The sequence below is a fragment of the Danio aesculapii genome, chromosome 3, assembly GCF_903798145.1.
Source record: "Danio aesculapii chromosome 3, fDanAes4.1, whole genome shotgun sequence".
NCBI lineage: Eukaryota > Metazoa > Chordata > Actinopteri > Cypriniformes > Danionidae > Danio > Danio aesculapii.
Window position 1 is genome coordinate 15550466 of NC_079437.1, and position 21014 is coordinate 15571479.

The 21014-nt window shown below is 34.6% G+C and overlaps 1 protein-coding gene across 1 annotated transcript in view; it reads left to right on the forward strand.

The window, feature by feature from the left end:
* The window catches only part of cavin1a (caveolae associated protein 1a), a 46539-nt gene extending 25525 nt beyond the window's left edge, over positions 1 to 21014 (forward strand). Inside the window, exon 2 of the mRNA XM_056453246.1 lies at positions 13323 to 21014. Within this exon, the coding sequence (XP_056309221.1) occupies positions 13323 to 14021 (699 nt within the window). The 3' untranslated portion in view covers positions 14022 to 21014. The remainder of the gene's footprint in view (positions 1 to 13322) is intronic.

The window sequence follows — 21014 nt, forward strand, 5'->3', positions numbered from 1 at the left end:
CAACCACCTAGCAACCACTTAGAACACCTTAGCAACCGCCTAGCAACACCTTAACAACCAGTCAAAATACTCTAGCATCCGCCTAACAACCACTCAGAACACCATAGCAACCACCTAGCAAGCACTCAGAACACCCTAGCAACACCTTAGCAACCATTCAGAACACCCTAGCAACCACTTAGCAACACCTTTGCAACCACTCAGAACCCCCTATCAATCACCTAGCAAGAAACATGCCAATTCACATTAGAAACATGCTAGCATATATGTAGTGATCTATCTATGCCAGCTGTTTCAAACTCCTTAAAAATTACTTCAGTTATTTGAATTTTAAAGCTATTTCAAACTTTCAGACAAGGATATCTCAAGCCACCGTAAAGTTTGTCTACGAACTTTACTTTTCTAGTTACAAATTACAGTTCTACAACATTACTATGTTTGCAAAAGCATTTCTTTCAGTGTATGAGGCTCTTCAGAACTCCCGTATAAAGTATCAACATGCATTACAGGAGTTTGTAATGTTCATCAAATTACGATGAACAAAATAAATACCTTTCTGGTAATGTGATTTGCTCATTGTGTCTGAACTGAAGGTTTTTTTGTGGTGTTTGTGCGATGATCAGCATTGTTTTCAGCATTGTGTAACACCTCAGTTTCTGCATATCTGCATTTCGGCTTGTGCTAGCTGTTTATCAAACCCAAGTTCACATAAGGACAAGCTTTTTTAGAGAGAAAGGAGGAAGTAGTTTGTTTTGACGTTGCAAATGACTCAAACAGCATCTACTAAACCCATAGTTTCAGATCATCAGCAAAGATACTAAGCAAAGCTCACATCTAATAAAAAAATTAAAAAACAAATTGACAAATGGCATCATCTCATAAAAACTTAGTTCACGTTGCAACATGTAATTAAGTTGATCCAACATAATTTTATCAGTACAGATAAATACAAGGAAAGTTTTAAAGGGCCATGACCCCCCACCCCCCACCCCTCTCTCAGCAGGGTGTTTTTACACCTCTACTTTGGAAAAAAGTCAGGAGAGTGGATGAGTCCAGCTTTGTTTAAGTGGTGGAAGTGTTGAGTGGCCAAAGAGGGAAGGGTTTGCATGAAAAAGGGAGTTTCAGTATGTGCACTACCGCTGATTTTCACAGCGGCAATACAGACCCAGGAGAGAAAGACAGTGACTATGTTTACATGGACATTAGTAATCGAATTATTTGCCTTAATCTGAATTAGACAATAATATGATTAAGATGTTTACATGAGTTGCTTTATGAATATTCCTTTCAGGATCCCGTTTTACATGTTATAGCACATAATATGATTAACGTCATTGCGTCATGTAATTTCGGGAGTTTCATTCTTAATTTGTTGACCGTGGTTTGGCACTTTCACTTTCATTCAGGAACATTTCATGCATGCCCCCTGTGAAAAACTAGAGCTTGGATGTGAGGGACTGCTAGACGAGTGTTGCTTTAATGGAATTTTTGATACCGCACTCTGTATGGGAGAAAAAAAAACCTCAAACAGCCATGTGTGTGGACTATCCTGTCACAAAATGCGGTGAAAATCCAACACGACGGTAATAGTTTGATTAAGGTGTTTACATTTGGAGAGCAGCAATTACAGCGGATCTTTCAGTCCATATTATTGTAGTGATATTAACGTACTGTAACCTTAGTAATTAAATCGTTTTGACTAAGGTATGCCTTTAAAAATTGAAAAAGAGTACTGCTGATGCTACTAACTAACTTTGCCTCTGAATAAACATAAACAACAAACACTGATCACACACTTACTAAATCCGTAGAGACAGGTCAATCAACATGAACTGGAACAGTGTCTTTTTTAAAAGAAGACGAGTGACAAATCCGCATTTCATCATTTCCAGCGGAAAAAGGCTCTCGGGTGAAAATGTTCCTTACAAAATTATTTTGTCGCGTGTTACATGTCCACACGTAAAACAGTTTAGAAATACAGTTATTTTTATTATTATTTTATTTGTTTAAACAAACAAAGAACCCAGCACAGTATTAAAAAAGGAACCCCCCAAAAAACCCAAAGACCTTATATTTTATATAAGTAATTGAAAAGCACACATTTTAAATACTTTTAATTCTGAAATATATATTCAATTTACCTTTAATTCTATATCACTTTTACAATGTAGATTGTATTAAAGCAGCTTAACACAGAAGTTCTGATAAGTAAAGTCTGCTTCAGTCCAGTTTTCAGAGTTCATTTTAGGTAACTTATAGCAAAACTGTTATAATCCAGTTGTAGGAAGTCAATGGAAAGGCTTTCAACATTTTTCAAAATATCTGCTTTTGTGTTTAACAGAAGAAAGAAACTCATAAAGGTTTGAAAGAAGTAAAGGATGAGTAAATGATGCCAGATCTTTCATTTTCAGGTGAACTGACGCTTTAAGGCAGGGGTCTCAGACTATAGAGACGATAGTTTGTGGCCCCCGCCTTAATTTGAAAGTCCAATGTTTGTGCGGCCCGCCAGTTTGATATGTATAGCATTTTACAGTTTTGTGTGTGGAGCTGAACGAACCCACCAATCACGGTGATTGAGATGTCGTATCAGGGAGGGAGATCACAAGCATTTCTAAACTGTTCTAAGCGTTTGTATGCGAAGAACGGGGGCTATGGCATCTCTTTGGGGGATCAAAACGGGTTTATAAGGGCAGACCGGGGCTGGCGAGCATGCCGTTGCAAAACCGCCCAAATTTTCACCACCCGCATATGTCATTTTTTTACCCGCAGAAATAAATTCAATCTGGCAACACTGCCGGTAATCCGGAACAATTACAGAGTCGCACCGTTAATTGTGGGTCATTTGCATCGCTCTAAATGACAACATCACAGTGTTACTTCTTTTTCCTGTAACAACAGCATGGCGGATAACAGTAAATCTAATTATTATTATTATTATTATTATTATTATTATTATTTATTATTATTATTATCATTATTATTATTATTATTATTATTATTATTATTATTATTATCACTATTATTATTATGATTTATAAATGATTGATTTATTTTCCTATTAATTTTAAATTTTTTATTTCCTCATCTTATTCTGTGTTTAAAAAAAATCCAATCCTGTCAAATCTCTTAATTTTTATTGAAAAAAATAAACATAAAAAATAATAATATAATTAATTTATTGTGGAAAACCTGATGCGGCCCAGCCTCACCCAGACTCTGCCTCCAGCGGCCCCCATGCAAATTGAGTTTGAGACCCCTACTTTAAGGATTAAATGAATAATCACTGTTCAGGGAATGAGGCAGATGGAATGCTAAAAGGAGGAAAGGCCGATCTAAAATAAACACACAAACATCTTCAGCTTCTATAACCAGACAAGAAAACACATGCAAGTTGATGAGGGTTTCCAACGGCACAGGACCAGAAAGACAAAACCGAGTCAGTGATAATGGCAAGAAGGTTTACTTTATTTATAATGAGATTCTGAGAGTTTAGTCTTGAAGCAAAAGAAACCTACTGTAGTTTACCATCAGTCAGTTACTCGTTTGACCAACAGAGGGAGTACTGTGCTTGTGGATATAGCCATTATCATTAAGAAAGTCAATTAATGGGTGGGTAAAACCCAACTGTTTAACTCTAGGGGATGAAAAATGAGCCTAAAATGTACACTGTTCATGTGATTTTTCACTTGTATTTTGTTCTGAATTTTGTTTATTACACTGTAAAATGTTAAACCTAAATGTTAAATTTAGGTCATGGTAACTTACTGAACAAAGTTAATCATGTTCTAACTTCATTTTATAAGTGATGCAAGCTGTTTTGAGTCTCTTTAACATAATATAAGCTCAATGGACTCAACAAGGTTAATTTGATTCAGCTTAAAAATTTAAGGCAACCAGGTTTTTTTTACAGTGTACATTTTAAAATTGTAATACTGTGAAAAAAAGAAGAAGAAAAAACATGATTCAAGGCCGATATATTAAGCATTGTATGTTGTTAACATTAACTTTTAAAAATTAGCAAAACAAAAACAAAGCACACTTCTTCAAAAACTCAAGTAAGTTACAGTGTATAGCTTAAAAAATGTAAATAAGCTCTTACCCATACTTAAGACACTTTTTCTAAACTCTTAACACAGACTCACACCTACAAAACACAATGGCCAAATGGATAATTTCTTCTCAAAAATACAAAAAAAATTACACCAGGTTTTAAAACGCTGCCTATTAGTGACATTACAACACTTTCCGAGACTTTTATGTTTCAGTTTTACAGGTGTTTTCATGCAAAACATACATAACTAAATTTCTTGGTTGGGAACTAATTGGCCCAGTTGGCCCAACATAAATCAGCTGTGTGTCAATTATTCAATTGTTTATTTATTATCAGCTGAGATATATTTTTGATATTGATATTACTTTTGAACTACAATTTAGTTTTCTACAATGGCTATGACAGTTTTTTCAATACATTTAACAAGTTTTATAAACTCTTACCGCACCAACACACCTAAAACACACAACTGTTAACTAAAACGGTTAACTTCACGCTCAAAATCACACATTGTAAACTAAACCCCAAAACTAATGTTCAAAATAAACTAACACAATACACCATGTCTAACAAAACACTGCACACATTTTTAAAAATCAAATAATTCTTCAAAACACTAACACATGTTCTCTTCCAACAGGAACATTTAGTCAATCATTACACATTGACAAAGCTGAAATGACAGCCTCTCTACATTTTTGTTTTGTTGGGTTTGGTAAATGCATGTGTAGGATCCACCCAGTTGGCCCAATGAAGGTGTCCGCTGGTGGATGAAGGTTTACTGCCTGTTCGGTCTTTCCAGTGCACAATGTTGATTTACTTCAAACTTAACTCATATCTGACTCCAATTTGAATATGAGGTGGTCGTAAATATTAATATATTTATCTTTCGTTTTTATCTGACTCCAGGGGCGTTGCTAGACATAAAGCTCTACTGGGGCACTGCCATATATATAAATAAATATTTATTAGAAATAAAAGTATTCTTCTTATTATACAATTATTATTCTAAATAATCTGAAATGTAACTGGAAAACAATGTTTAGACACAACTGGAGTGATATGCTAAGATCATTTAAGAAATTTTTTGCATAAATATTAATTTCATTTGAATGAAATTCTATAGACAATTCAATAAAATACAAAAAAAAATGATGTTTTATAGAATTATCTGTTGTCTTAGACTTGACACATGGCTGAGAATTAGGTTTATTAAGTCTTTACCTCCATGACTCCTCAACCCTCCTTTTTGCTTCATACAAAAAAGCTATCAGGAGGCATGCTTAGTAAGATCACCATCATATTGTTTAAACTTTTGTTTTGTCGACTCACTAAACAAAAAAGGCTATTACGCCGGTTGTACAACGCATGAGCGGCGCGTGACAAGCAAGTAGCCTACTTTTTTGCGCGCATGTAAATAACCGGGACTCGCACCGGCAGAAGAGCAGCGCGTGCAAGAGGCGCGCATGTTCTCTGCGCAGACGCGGAGATGCGTCAGTTTGCTTTGTGATTAAACACATTGCTTTCACCAGCGTTGGTTCGGTTGCACTTAGAGAATAACGTCTTTATTTCGGAATTACCACTCTTAATAAATACACTTGCATATGAAGTAAATCATATCTCAATGCATTTACTGGGGCGCTGGAGATTTTTACTGGGGCATGTGGCCCAGTAAATTGGGTCTAGCAATGCCCCTGTCTGACTCCAATCATAAAACATTAAGAAGATTATATCAATATACAATTTAGGTAAATGTTTGAACCTTTTTGTCTTCACTCATAACTATTACCTTTGTTCATTCGGGTGCTCAGAGGAATCGCCCTGGCCGATGGCGTCCCTAATGGTCTCACTCATGTCAGTCTTGATTATTAAACTGAGGTAATTGACTAATACTTTTAGATGGCCGCTCCTATGCTTGCTCATTCTAAAGTATTTTTCATTAGTCCCCCTTAGATGTACACCCTTGAATCAAGACAATATCATTTTAATCAGAGGTCACGACCATTATTATAAATGTAACCGACTACTGTACTCTATAATAATTTTGGTTTAGCCAAGCCCATGGTTTCCCATGTACACTTAATTTAGAATAATATTACTTTCAAGCAAGGGTCGGTTACCCTATTTAGGTTAGTCGTGCAACTCCTTGTTGCCCTGGACGGAATTAACCCCCTTTCTACCTAAGTACAATTGAATCAATATCACGAGTCAATGGATCTCTAAAATACAATTAGTGTGCCCAATGCTCCATCTCAACTGGATTTTAGGAAGTGCGGAAACAAGGATACAACGTAATCTACTAGAATGAACAATTACAGAGTAAGCGAAATATGTTCAAACATAACAATTTATTAGTCAGGTAAATGTGTATTATGCCAATTATTCAGTCAATTCATAAACAATCAATACAAGACATCAAATTCTCAAAGATAAATCTAAGATCAAAACATACCTGACTTCAAAATATACATAGCATGAAGCATGAGAGTTCCTCACTATGGGCTAATCTGGTTACAGAATCGCCCTGAACATCTTGAAACAGTCCCTTAAGTAGTCAATACAAGAATCTCCTCAAGAGGGGTGTGTGTCATTTGAATGTTAGATCTGAAGAGTTTCTACCTACACTGAAAAAAGTTATTCAAAGATGGTTACTTGCATTTACTCAATTTTTTTACGTTAAGTGGTTGTAAACAATTTATTTGGGCTGAATTTAAACAAACAAATTAAGTTGAACATTGCTCAATTTAATTTGTTTGTTTAAATTCAACACAAATAAATTGTTTTCAACAGTTTTGCATGCAACACTTTTTTTCAAACAGTGATTTGAATAAAGCCCCCCTAGTTAAAGGCACACCCTTAGCAGTGGTTCAAAAGATACCTGAAGTTATATATCTATTATTTTGATTATGTCTATTTCTGAGGGAATGAGAGCATTGTGCCAGTCGCACTGAGACATTTCAAATGATCTCAAACATGATAGATAAATTCACTTCACTGAAAAAAAGTGTTGCATGCAAAACTGTTGCAAACAATTTATTTGTGTTGAATTTAAACAAACAAATTAAATTAAGCAATGTTCAACTTAATTTGTTTGTTTAAATTCAGCCCAAATAAATTATTTACAACCACCTAACTTAAAAAAATTTAGTAAATCCAAGGACTCATGTTTGAATAATTTTTTTCAGTGTTGGATTGATATAGAACAGGGATCACCAAACTTGTTCCTGGAGGGCCGGTGTCCTGCAGATTTTACCTCCAACCCGAATCAAACACACCTGAACAAGCTAATCAAGGTCTTACTAGGTATACTTGAAAAAATCAGGCAGGTGTGTTGAGGCAAGTTGGAGCTAAATCCTGCAGGGACACCGGCCCTCCAGGACCGAGATTGGTGACCCCTGATATAGAACCTTCATGCTTTGAAATGACCAATCTGTGTGAGTATGTATAAAGAGGGGCTGAGTGAAGATAGGGGGTTTCGGGGATGCTTCAAATGTAAATGAAGAAAAGGAGAAGAGTTGGCTTTCCTGCATTCTCACCTGGTGATGTGTGGAGCCTATTGTCTCTTTGTTTCCACTATCAAAGTATTTGTGGTATCTTACACATGCATTTTATTCCTTTGCTTCAATAAATTCAATACAAAAATGAACGAGCATCTCAGAGTAGCTTTATAAAATGTACAGTTCATCTAAAAAAATACAGACATAGAATTGCTGCAGTACAGACTTTATTTGCAAAAGGACATTATTGCAAGATATACAAACCGAAAAAGCACTGCAATTATAATTTAAAAAACAAAGTAATCTTCTATTCTGCCCGGTCTTCTGCATTTGGCCACATGTTCTCATCCACACCACACCTGATATCTTCTCTGGCAAGGCATCATGGGAAGAACTCTCTTGTTGTTCCTTTTCCACACAAGATCAGCCCAAAGAGTCCTCTTTTAGAATAAAGGATCGTGTGATTGGAAAAAGCTCAACACCCTGAGTGTGGTTCCTAGATGGGAATCTGCTGTGATTTATATATTTGCATAACTGCAATAAGCGGTTTCTAATTGGCAATGGAATAAAATACAGGGAATATATCATATATTTGTGTTTCAATTCACAATATGAACAGCTGTTCACTTTGACTTTAGGCTATATAAGTTCTGTTTAGAACATGATGTTATCTGTTCTGACATACAGTGTGAAAGCATTTGTAAATTTGACTGTAATATGACATTGTTTTGGTCTTGGTTGAGTTTGTGTGTAAAAGAAGTTCAAGTATTTAAAATTGGTGTTAACTGGATGCATTTTGTATCAAAGCAACAAGAAATGTGTTAATTGGATAACCTACAAAGACGAATGTTGAGCTAACCGTGTTAAAAGTTTAGGAAATGTTTTAAATGTATTGAAAACACGGTCATAGGAATTTAAAAAACTGTAACAAATGACATTTTGAGTATCCATACCTCATTTAAAATAAATAAATAAAAATAAAATAAATTGCAAAAATGTGTCAAGAATACGAAATCATTCACTTTGCCACAAGGCCCATAGAAAACTGACCTTTTCATTAAGCAATAAATATATAAATATAAGCATTTTTAACAGATTATGATACTAAATTTATGTAATCTTTATTATTTATATTTTATTGCTAAAACTTATACAGGAATAGGAAGATGAAATATAGTTCAATTTCCTACTGCCTGTCTTTTCTAAATCACAGAATATGTTTTGTAAAGATGTCATAGTTAAAGTCTCCTCTAGAGGGCGCGCTGCTCTCGGCTGTTCACTGTGTGGATTAAAAACGGCCCACGTTTAATATTAATCTCAATGTCATCTTCTCATCGTTGTTGCATACAGATCAGTTCATTACCTTATTTCAGAGCTCCTCCAGCCGTGTAATGATGGTGATTATCTTTCTCGGTGTTTCCACGAGTCTCAGCATGTCCTGAATTCCCAATGTCACTTTGTCTGACTCCAGACCAACATGTAAAGGACGGGTTTGGGGGTGGCTGATTATAAGTCCAGCTGATTATAAAGCTAATATGAGTACAATTACTTTCATTTTATCTGTTGATTAACTTAGTGTGTTAAGTTAGACTATGTCAGAATATTGTGCAGTCCTGAACTCAAAAGATTTTTTCAAGCGGCTTATTTAAAGTGAGCGTAAATCTTGCAGTTCTTGAGATTTTTGGGACAACTTAATTGTTTTATGTTCAATCCACTTAAATTTGTAAAAAAAATATATATATAATAATTAAATAATCGGTTTGTGTTGGGACAACATGAAGACTTTGATTCCAGCATTTTTTTTAAGTGTGTATATCCGGTGGACAGTATATTTGGTCATAAAAAATATATATATTTTTTAATATATTTTCCCTTCTTTTTTTGACATTTGAAGTCTGTGTAAAGTCAAATTTTACAATGTTTTTTTTTTTTTTGCTTGTGCACATTGTTATTCTTTAGGTCAGGGGTTTTCAAACTCGGTCCTGGAGGGCCTGTGTCCTGCATAGTTTAGCTCCAACTTGCTTCAACACACCTGCTTGGAAGTTCCTGTAATCTTAGAACAAGCTTGATTAGCTGGTTCAGGTGTGTTTACAGTAATTAGGGTTGGAACAGGATCGGAGTGGGACTCCTTTTCAGCCCTGGACTTTCAAGCCTTTAGACTGGCCCACTTTAGTTCACGACTGCTATTAAAATAGCGTTCTTTCCAATTCAGTGCAAATACAGTAGCCAAAGTGTTGCTTCAGAGTGAAGATTTATTTGAACAGTCAACACAATGTAATGTTTAACAGTATCAAAATGTAATTTCTGTAAGAATTAGTGCTCATAAATATCCAAACCTTAAAATGAAAAAACATCAAACAAAATGTATGTAAAGAAAATGTATTGAACTTTCTAATGACACTCATGTCTTTTTCAATGAAACAGCTGCTTTATAACTATATTTTCATAAATATGAGAACATTGAAGGGTAAATCTCCAACACTATTCTTTTAAACATCACAATGTCCTTTTCTGCAATATCTGAATATATTCTGTTCAATATTGTTCACAGATATCCAGTCCTTCAACACAAATAAAGAATAAACTGTTATCTGCAAGATAACCACAGTATTTTTTTTAACCACAGTATTACTTTCACATGGCTTCAACTTTTTTCCCATTTTTAGCTTTCTGATCAAGTTAGATTTATTATTGTAGTGAATCATCTTATTTTATTCATTATCTTTATACATTTTTCATTCAGCAGGTGTAATATTCATTAATGTTAATTATTCAAATTCTTATACTCATTCAATGACAATCCTACCTGCCCATTTGCATGCTGGGCTCGATTGGTAATGTTACGGGGCTCATCAGGGGCGTAGCGGACATTTTAAAAGTGCGGGGGACAGCTGTATGAAAACATACATTCATATAATTATTAATCACTAGTTTCTAAATGGTCTGTCTCTAAAAGTGAGGGGGACGTATCCCCCCCGTCCACCCCGGTTGCTACGCCCCTGGGGCTCATCACTGTTGTCGGTTGATCTCTGATGATGTCAGTTTGACGCTTCAGCCACATTATTCTTAACCACGCCCCTCTTAGTTTGCTATGAGGGAATGATGCGCAAAAGCAAAGCTCCACCCCCAACACAATATTCCGCTTCATGCGAACTCTAAAAATCGTACGATCATTCAGAAATCATTCTTAGCTCAGATGATGATTTGATGCTCAAGAAAAATAGATCTTTTTAAAATGATCATATGTTGAAAACAGGTAAGCTGCTTCATATTTAAAATAAAAGTTTTGATAAAAAGTAAAAGTTCTAACGTTTAACAGTATTACTGTTTTTATTTATTTTGATCAAATATTATGCAGCAATAATTGGTGAGCAGATTTAAAAAAAAAAAAGTAATTTAAAAAACAATTAAAAATATATTGTGCCTTTTATGCTTTGCTGTTCAATATTTCAAATCCCACAAACTTGCATGTAAATAGTACATTTAAGCTGTTGTAAGATTAAAAATAAATGTTCTTGTCTCTGAAATGAAGTTGGAGTACTGAGTTACGATGGTTGCTACTAATGTTTATTTCGAACTGTAAGCAAAACTGACTGGAAATTCCTGTGCATTAAACTATTTCATTGCACACCTTCACGCAAATCAGAATCAAGAATTTCAACTGGCCATATAATGTGTAAGGAATAATCAATAGATTGCCTTTGGTTAAAGGATTTTAAAAGCATGAAATCAAAGCAAAGAACTGCCCAACGCGAAATAGATCATTTTTATTGTAATATATTCAGTATATATTACAATAAAAATTATAAAAGGTCCAGGAGCAGAATCCATAGACATAAAATATTGATTTGCCTTAAGTTATAAATATATAAATCTTATACTATTATAATTTGAAGCTAAATCAATATTATACAAGTACATTCAGGCATACATTTTTTCCCACCATTTTTTAAAGCAGAGATGCCCAAAATAGGGCCTGCGGGCCAAAGTTGGCCCATGGTAACCTTTGATTTGGCCCAACATCCCATCTGAAAAGAGAGGGAGAATGATGGGGAGGTGGTTGGGGCGAACAGAAATCATAATTTGTAGTTTAACCTAAACTTTTGTTTCTTTGTTTTATTGCAAAGCTACAAAAAAAAAAAACAAAAAAAAAATTATTTGATTAAATGTTGTTGATGAATCAGACTTTTAAAATGTAAATGCTGTCAGATAGAGCACAATGCAAAATATATCTGCAATCAAATCAAGGTAATGACAGGAGCAGCTCGACTAGTGTATTCCACATTGAACTCTATTGTGCTATAAATGGGATTGTTGATGTTTTTACTGTAATAAGTTTATTATTAAAATATACTGCATTAGTTAATATGATTCAAAGCAACATTTTCTAGTTATTTTTAAATATAACACCAATAAATTAGTAAATTACGCATGGCAAATTTAATATATATGGTTTGGTATATATATTTGGCCCACTTCCCCTAGAGGTAGACATAAAGCGAAATCCAATAATGCAATATGTTGTGATAAGCAAAATGCACAATATTGATAACAATTATTTAAACTTTTAGAGTGCTTTTTAAATATATTCAGGTTGTATTAGTGGTTGTTCATCACAGCACCACATGCTTGAATATTTAATATGTGATTTAAATTCATCCAGACATAATTATTCAAATATTTTCATATAATATGGCATCAATTTTTATTAAGGCTTTTTGTTCATTAACATATGTTTTATGTTTATAGTAAATATGTATTAATTTTTTATTTATCTTGCACTTTACGTGTGTTTGGCTGTAAACGTGCACATACAGGTATTTCTCTAAACAGGCGCAAGCCAGATTTTCTCCAGGAGATCACTTATTTTGTTTAAATAAATTTTGTCAACAAAAAAATAATTACTGTAGACCCATCCAGTTTTGTCTGGAATGCATCCCAGACCACCTTCTGAAGTTGTCTGAGCAATCAGATTTATTTCCGATCAGAATAAAACGAATGAAGTAACCAGTTTTAACAGCCTCAAAAATCACGGACGTGATGGGGTTAGTGCCTTTTGCTGTGAAGTGACAGCTGACAGCCTAGTATTAAAACCTTTATCTGAATTAATTTCAAAAGAATGTAATGACAAAATTAGGGAATGGGAGGTCACGGGACAAATCAATCATGCCTAATATACAGGACAGCCCAGCTAATTCGGCCTGTTAGTCTAGATCCTCATGGTAGCAACAGATTTTCGTCTGTTAGTCATCTGGTAGTCATATATATATATATATATATATATATATATATATATATATATATATATATATATATATATATATATATATATATATATATATATATATATATATATATATATATATATATATATATATTATAATTTTTTTTTTAAATACAATTTTTTTTTAAACAATTAAAATGACAAATTCTGGACCTTTTGGCTGTGGGGGGTGGGTCGTTCGAACCATCCGAACCCCCCCCTGACTAAGGGCATGATGTACAACATGATTCATATTAGTGTAAAAAAAATTGTGTAGTAATTCACACAGAAAGCCCCGCCCCCTACTCAATATTCAGTTTCAGCTGGAGGTACATCAATATACTGAAATGAGTCTCAGCAAATTCCTGTTCATGTGGTCTCAAAAAATGGTACGATCATTCAGAAATCACTGTAGTCTGAAATGGTGCAATAATTTAAACAGAACCACCGATTAGGCTCTAGAAGTTCTTCTGAACTCTCTGTCCTAATACAGTCTCGTTTCTCTCTGCAGGAAAAAGCAAAACCTGTGAAAGTCTCCAAGAAGCCTGCAGGAGAAGAAGGAGAGCAGGTGCTGAGTGAGGGAGGAGAGGAAGAGCGTGGCTCTGAAGGAGAAGTAGTGGAGGTCGAGGAGACCATCGAGGAGTCCCGAGCTGAGCGCATCAAGCGCAGCGGCCTCCAGAAGGTGGATGAACTGAAGAAAGCCTTCAGCAAGGAACAGATGCAGAAGACCAGACAGAGAACCAAGGAAAACCTTGAGAAAACCCGAATGAGAACTAAAGAGAACCTGGAGAAGACCCGACAGAGGACCAGAGAGAACCTGGAGAAGACCAAGAAGAACCTAGGCAAGAAGATGGGGAAGTTTGGGACAAAACTGACGCCTAACACAGAACGCAGAGAAAAGATCCGCAGCTCCAGAGAGAAGGTGAAGAAGTCGATGAACCCTGACCACACCGTCTACGCTCGTTCCAAATCCACCACCTACCGCGTGCCGCCGTTTACCTTCCACGTCAAGAAGATCCGTGGGGGTGAGACAGAGCCCACGCCAGAGCCTGAGGAAGAAGAGGAGGAGCAGAAGGAGGAGGAGGAGGAAGGAGATCTGGTGGAGGAAGGTGAACTGGTCTGTCTGGAAGGCCCAGAGATGGAGGCGGCAGATCGCTCTCGGCTGGCCTTCCAGGAGACGGTCAGACCTCGAGAGACGGCCGGCCTGTAAGTCCTGTACGTCGAAGAAGAAGCGGAGAAGAATCTTGTGGAGGAATACGAGGATAAAGGGATACTCCAAGAAATAAAAGGACAAAACTGTCACTGAGGCGGTATCTTTTCTGAAAGGTGTACAGTCAGTGGTGGCAAAAATGATTAGAACACAGCGCATATTTAAAGTGCAGGTCATAGGGATATTATGTGTGCCCTTATATTGAGTTAAAGTCCAGTAGACTGTACAGCTGTAAATGCATCTAAGTTCAGAAAACATTGGGTGTACCCCAGGGTGCGAATTATACATTGTCGATCAGTGGGGTTAACATTTACAGTATTGTTAGTTTGTGTAATACCTGCTTCAGTTATTCCAATGTATGAATTTATTCAATTCGTTAATAAAACATATTTAAGTTTTCAGTGTTTTGTGGGACATTTAGTGTATTCTGACCTACAGTATCCTCTGATTAGCTATTTCAGAGGTTACTGTAAGTCAAACTATCTAAACTGTGCAGCTAATTTTACTGTACTTTTAGGCTATATGTAGAAACAAACACCAATTTTATGAGAAAAGTGAACACTTATGTTGTTTATCGTTGCTCTAGATCTGCCCCGTTATGCATCCACAATGGTATGAACCGTTATAGGGGTGCTCAAATGTATATTTATGTGATCTATTATTTTAATTATTATTTTATTTATTTAAGACGCACATCAAAGCAAACTGTTTCTCACTGTTTAGAGGACTGACCCCCCCATACATCTTGTTTAGACATCCTTCAGGGTTGATCAAGCATTCAATCCCCCCCAAACCCCAATGAAGTTTGCACCCTAGTGTACCCTACTATTTAGTATGTGAAAAACACATAAGGCGAGTAATATGTGTGAAATCAAAGTGTTCTGTGTTCTAAAGCAATGTTTCTCAACCACGTTTCTGGAGACCCACCAGCTCTGAACATTTTCCATGTCTTCTTAACCAAACACACCTGATTCAGATCATCAGCTCATTAGCAGAGACTGAAAGACCTGAAATGGGTGTGACAGACAAAGGACACATCCAAAACATGCCATGTTGGTGGTCCTCCAGGAACATGGTTGAGAAACACTGTTCTAAAGTAAGTCTGTAAACGCCTTCCTTCCATAAGCTAACTCTGCTCTGAATGGTAAGCTGGCCAAGTCTGTTTGGTTAGTCTTTCTGTATCTAATCCTTGTCTGAATTGAAACACTCAGTTCAGAGTGTTTGTATTTCACAGGAAGGCAGGGATTAGGATTGAAAGCAGTGAAAAGAATTGAAAATCTAATGACTTGTTAATGTTATTCAGCCAACTTTTTATTTTGAGGGACACTAGCTGGGTTTTCGTCATCACTCTGTTGATGCACACATTTTAAACATCACATGAGAAACGAGTGATGGAAATGGCAAAACCTCGTAATTCACAGAAAAGTTGTTAGTAAAGAACATTAGAGCCATGTGACCAATCAGCTGTCTCCATTATGTTTGCTGCCTTGTTTACTGTTGGTTACTAGGTTACCAATACTACAGTGAGCCTCTCTAACAACTTGATAAAAACACATCTAATTCACGTTTGTTTTTGTTTTTCTAGCTTTGAACAGATTTGCTTCATGTTACAATGGAAACTCGACTAGTATCTTTATGTATCTTGCACTTTTGTTGCTTACGACAACATAAAAGATATTTTTAGAAAATCCATATGACCTGCTCTCTAAGAGATTTCAGTAGTTTTGTTTATGCTATGGCCATTACAATACCCATTAAACAAATGAAATACCTGTAAACTCATTTCTAATAACTGATTTATTTTATCTTTGCCAAGATGACAGTTCATAATATTTGACTAGATATTTTTAAGACGCTTCCATACAGCTTAAAGCGACATTTAAACGCTTAACTAGGTTAATTAGGTTAACTAGGCAGGGTAGGATAATTAGTAATACTAATTACTAAAAACACTAATAATTTTGACCTTAAAGCGGTTTTTAAAAAATTAAAAACTTATTTTATTCTAGCAGAAATAAAACAAATAAGACTTTCTCCAGAAGAAAAAATATTATCAGACATACTGTGAAAATTTCCTTGCTCTGTTAAACATCATTTGGGAAATATTACATATCCATTACGCTTGCCTTGTTTACTCTTGGTTACTAAGTTACCAATACTACAGTGAGCCGCTCTAACAACTTAATGAAAATGCACCTAATTCACATTGGTCTTGTTTTATCTAGCTTTGAACAGATTTGCTTCATGTTACAATGGAAACTCGACTAGTATCTTTATGTATCTTGCACTTTTGTTGCTTACTACAACATAAGAGATTTTTTGAAAATCCACATGACCTGCTCTTTAAGAGATTTCAGTAGTTTTGTTTATGCTATGGCCATTAAAATACCCATTAAACAATTGAAATACCTGTAAAGTTATCATTACGCTCTATAAACCATAGCATAGAGCCTTCTAGAGGAGATTTAGGTCATTTTCCTTACTAAAAGCAAGCAATGTCACACAGTTAGTCATAGTTAATGGAGGCATGGAGAACATTAGTGTGGAAGATCTCAGGAAATGTATTGACAATCTGCCAGACAGATGTGCTGCTGTAACTGCTGAAAAAGGTGGAAATATACCAGATATTTCAGTTAAGAGAGGATAAAAATAGTAAGACTCGCTTCTTTTGATACATTTCAAATATCTGCAGGTTTTTGAAGCAAATATCTGTCAGGTGTTGTAATCTTATTGGCCACCACTGTATCTGTTTATTAACAGTTTCCATATTTTAGGATTCGCAAATGTTTTCCATTTATTTACGGGTGTGAATTGCATTATGGGATGTTGATCTCTGCTCTGTAGACTTTTGGTGATGAAAAATCAACTCTACAGTTTAACAAAGTGACTTTTATTGGTATTTTCAGTAGTTTGAAATAATAAAATATATAATAAAATATATAGAGAGAAATAAGTCTGTAAAATGACAGAAAATGTACTGGCAGCTTATTACAATGTTTTTGTTAATATTTCAACATCAAAAGTTGACAGAGCAGAGATCAAGGTGTCATAGTGCAATTCAGATGCTGCAAGATATCATCCATGCAATATTTCAAAAGATTTGCAACTTTTTAAACTGCTAATGGCGTCAGTTAAAAATGTGGGGGCTGTAAATACCCCTCCTATGAAACTGCACTTACTTTAATAAAAAATAGTCTGTTTGACCTCTAAAAATAAGTCACCTTATTCTCTGCTCTGTCGACTTTTGGTGTGGAAAATTCAACTCTACAGTTTATCAAAGTGACTTTTATTGACGTTTTAGTAGTTTGAAATAATATAATATATACAGAAATAAGTCATAAATAACAGAAATTGTACTGGCAGATTATTACAAGCTTTTTGTGCGGTAATATACAACACTAACCCAGACAATATATCACTTTAAACTATTAAAAATGTAATTAAAAGTCACTTTTTCAAACTTTTAAAAGTTAAGAGTTGTTGGAAGAAAGATCAAAGTCCCATAATGCAATTAAAAAGCATAAATTAATGGGGAAAATAAAAACATGAACCACAAAATATGGAAAACTGCTAGTTTACAGATATAATTTACAGTGTATTTTAATGCTTAAAGTGACATATTAGTACCTAAAAAGTACAAATATACATTTTAACAGGCACCACCCCAGTGACAGTTTTGTAGCTTTATATCTGGCATGTGCTCGAGGACGGATTAGAGAGCAAGTGAATGCTGAGTTGACTGGACCTTTGGATGAACTTTTGGTTTGTTTATTTTTTCTTTTCTTTTCTTTTCCTTTTTTTGTTTAGTTTAGTTGTCAGTTTTTAAAATTAACTATATGATTACTTTTTATTGTGTGGTGAACTATATAATAATACTGCAAGAAGATCCAACAACAGTGATTGGTTTAATGTACAAATAAAGGTGAATTGAATTGAATTGAATTTAAAATCTTAAGAAAAAAGTAACTAATGTTAATGTCAGGAAATACGGATGTCAAATATATTTTCAAGAATCACTGTGATGGTATTTAGAGCCTACTAGATAGGATTTATAATATTAACTTATTCATTTGTAATTAAGGCTTCCCGGTTGCAGCCAAGATATATTTACGGTATATAAAAGTGCCTATATTTAATGAACGCCCTGTGCTCTTTGTACTGTCCTGTAATGTGATGGCTGATGATTTTAATGCTGTAAATGTAATAACAGGGCATCTGCCTCCTGTTGAACATCTGGATTTTAAAGGGATAGAAATCTAATAGAAATCTGCTGTTAATTTAATCATCCTCAAACCATCCAAGATGTAGACTTTTTTTTAGCTGAAACTGTGGTAATCTGTTCAAGTAACTGAACAGAAATTATAACATAACAACTAGTGCTGTGATTGGTGCAAAGATTAATCGTGATTAATCACATCCAAAATGCAAGTTTGCTTTGACATAATATGCGTGTGTAGTGTTATACTATATAGAATTATACACGCATGCATAATTATATTTGAGAATTTTTTTTTTTTTTTAGATTGATTTGCATATGATACAAATGATATATAAATTTATATATATATATATATATATATATATATATATATATATATCAGGGGTGGGCAAACTGTTTCCTGCAAAGTTTTGCTCCAACACTAATCAAACACACCTCAACATGTTAATTGGTGTCGGAGCTATTAGAGTTTAGAGTTGGAGCTAAGTTGCGCAGGACACCGGGCATCCAGGAAAGAGTTTGCCCATCCTTATATATTGGCCCAGCACTAATTATTACATTTAATAATAATATTAATAATGGTAATAATACATTTACAGTTGAAGTCAGATTTATTAGCCCCTCTGTTTATTTTTTCCCCAATTTCTGTTTAACAGAGAGAAGATTTTTTCAACACATTTCTAAACATAATAGTTTTAATAACTCATTTCTAATAACTGATTTATTTTATCTTTGCCATGATGACAGTAAATAATATTTGACTAGATATTTTTTAAGACGATTCTATACAGCTTAAAGTGACATTTAAAGGCTTAACTAGGTTAATTAGGTTAACTAGGCAGGTTAGGGTAATTAGGCAAGTTATTGTATAATGATGGTTTGTTCTGTAGACTATCGAAAAAAAATAGCTTAAAGGGGCTAATAGTTTTGACCTTAAAATGGTGTTTAGAAAATTAAAAACTGCTTTTAATCTAGCCTAAATACAACAAATATGACTTTCTACAGAAGAAAAAATATTATCAGACATACTGTGTAAAATTTTCTGTTAAACATCATTTGGGAAAAATAAAAATACAACGGGGGGTTAATAATTCTGACTTTAATTGTATTTTGTATATTCTCAACCATTTGTAAATTCTATATCTTTCTCAAAGCACTTTACATGCAAGCAACACAAAAGAAAAAACAATAAAAAGCACACATGAAAAAATTACCAAATTACAACGATGTAAGACCATGTTAAAGGAACAATCAGACAGAAGCAATCCTTTTTTATATGCTTTTCTTTTGACTGTCAAAATGCTAATATGCGTTGACTTGTATTTTATGAATAACCAAAGACCACACTTTCAGTTTCTTTTCCACTGAGGAGAAAAGTCACCCACATCTTGGATGGCCTGAAGAACAGTCCCTTAAACGTTGTGATTAAAATGTTGGAAACCTTTGAAAGTGAAACTCTGAGGTGCTATAGAGTATGTTACATTATGGAAATATTGTTGAGAGGAACGGAATTAGAAAATATAAAGATAGTTTGATCAAAGATAAAATAACAAGCAAGCAACAGAAAGACATGCAACCACCGATGACTGAACTTTTTCCTCTTGGAACCTGAAGGCTTTAATAATCACTAGGAAATATGAAGAGTTAATTGTTTTGCAGTCTTGTTACTGACGTGAATGTGATCTCCAGATGTTTTAAATGCCTCGCCGTCTGACTCAGACTTTATTTAATTACTACATCTGACGTCTATAGATGGCGCAATGTGATATTTGATCTAAATATATGGAGATGCTTCTAAAAAAACATTGTTTGTACAACTTCTGTCTGTTCTCTTTAATATGTACAGTATGTACACACACACACACACACACACGTGAATACAGTATCTTCATGCCACTTTGTAGTCCAGATAGCTAAAGTAAACGGAAATATGTCGTGTTTTTCTTTTACATTTTATAATTAAATTTAAAAGCTAATATTTTAAGTGTCTTGTGTTAAATTATCAACCCACAGATATCCGCTATCATTTTTGCAACTGATGTAACACTTTGGAAATGTATGTACAAAATTCTTGACCTTATTCTGTAACGTGGAAGTGCGCTCGTTTTTACGAATGTTAGAACTTCCGACTCAGTTGCCTATGGGAGAAGTGACTAGAAAAGGTAGAAAAGTCAAACTACGCGTACATTGTAGGTGTGTTTGTGACTATACATAAAAAGAAGAAGAATATAATACGACAATATCAGTTTGCAACATCTACAGCATATTGAGTTGTTTATAACGTCTAAAAAATCAATGGAAGTGCAGTGGAGACCGGAAGTCAAAAAGATTTAAATGGAGGCGCCAGCTTGCACAGGTCAATAGCTCTAAAAACAAGTGTGCTTATGACTATACATAAACAGAAGATTGATATAATAAGACAATATCTGTATGCTACATCAAGCAGCATAACGAGTTAAAAATCAATTGAAGTGAAACCGGAAGTTAAAAAGATTCCAATGGTGGCGGCTGCTCGAGAATATTCTTTGGGTCAGTCATTTAAGTAGGCTACAATTTAGCCTAAATTTTATTTTTTACAACCAGTACATGAATTTTTAAAAACCTGTGATCTGATATTATGAAATGATTGTTTTGTTCATTGCACATATGGGCAATTGTGGAGGTCTGAATGATACTAATGGCTCTACTGTTGTGCATGTGAGAATTGTGGCTGTATAAATGGATTTTAGGTGGATTTTATTGAACAAATAAAGGTGTCCACTTGTGTGCTGTGA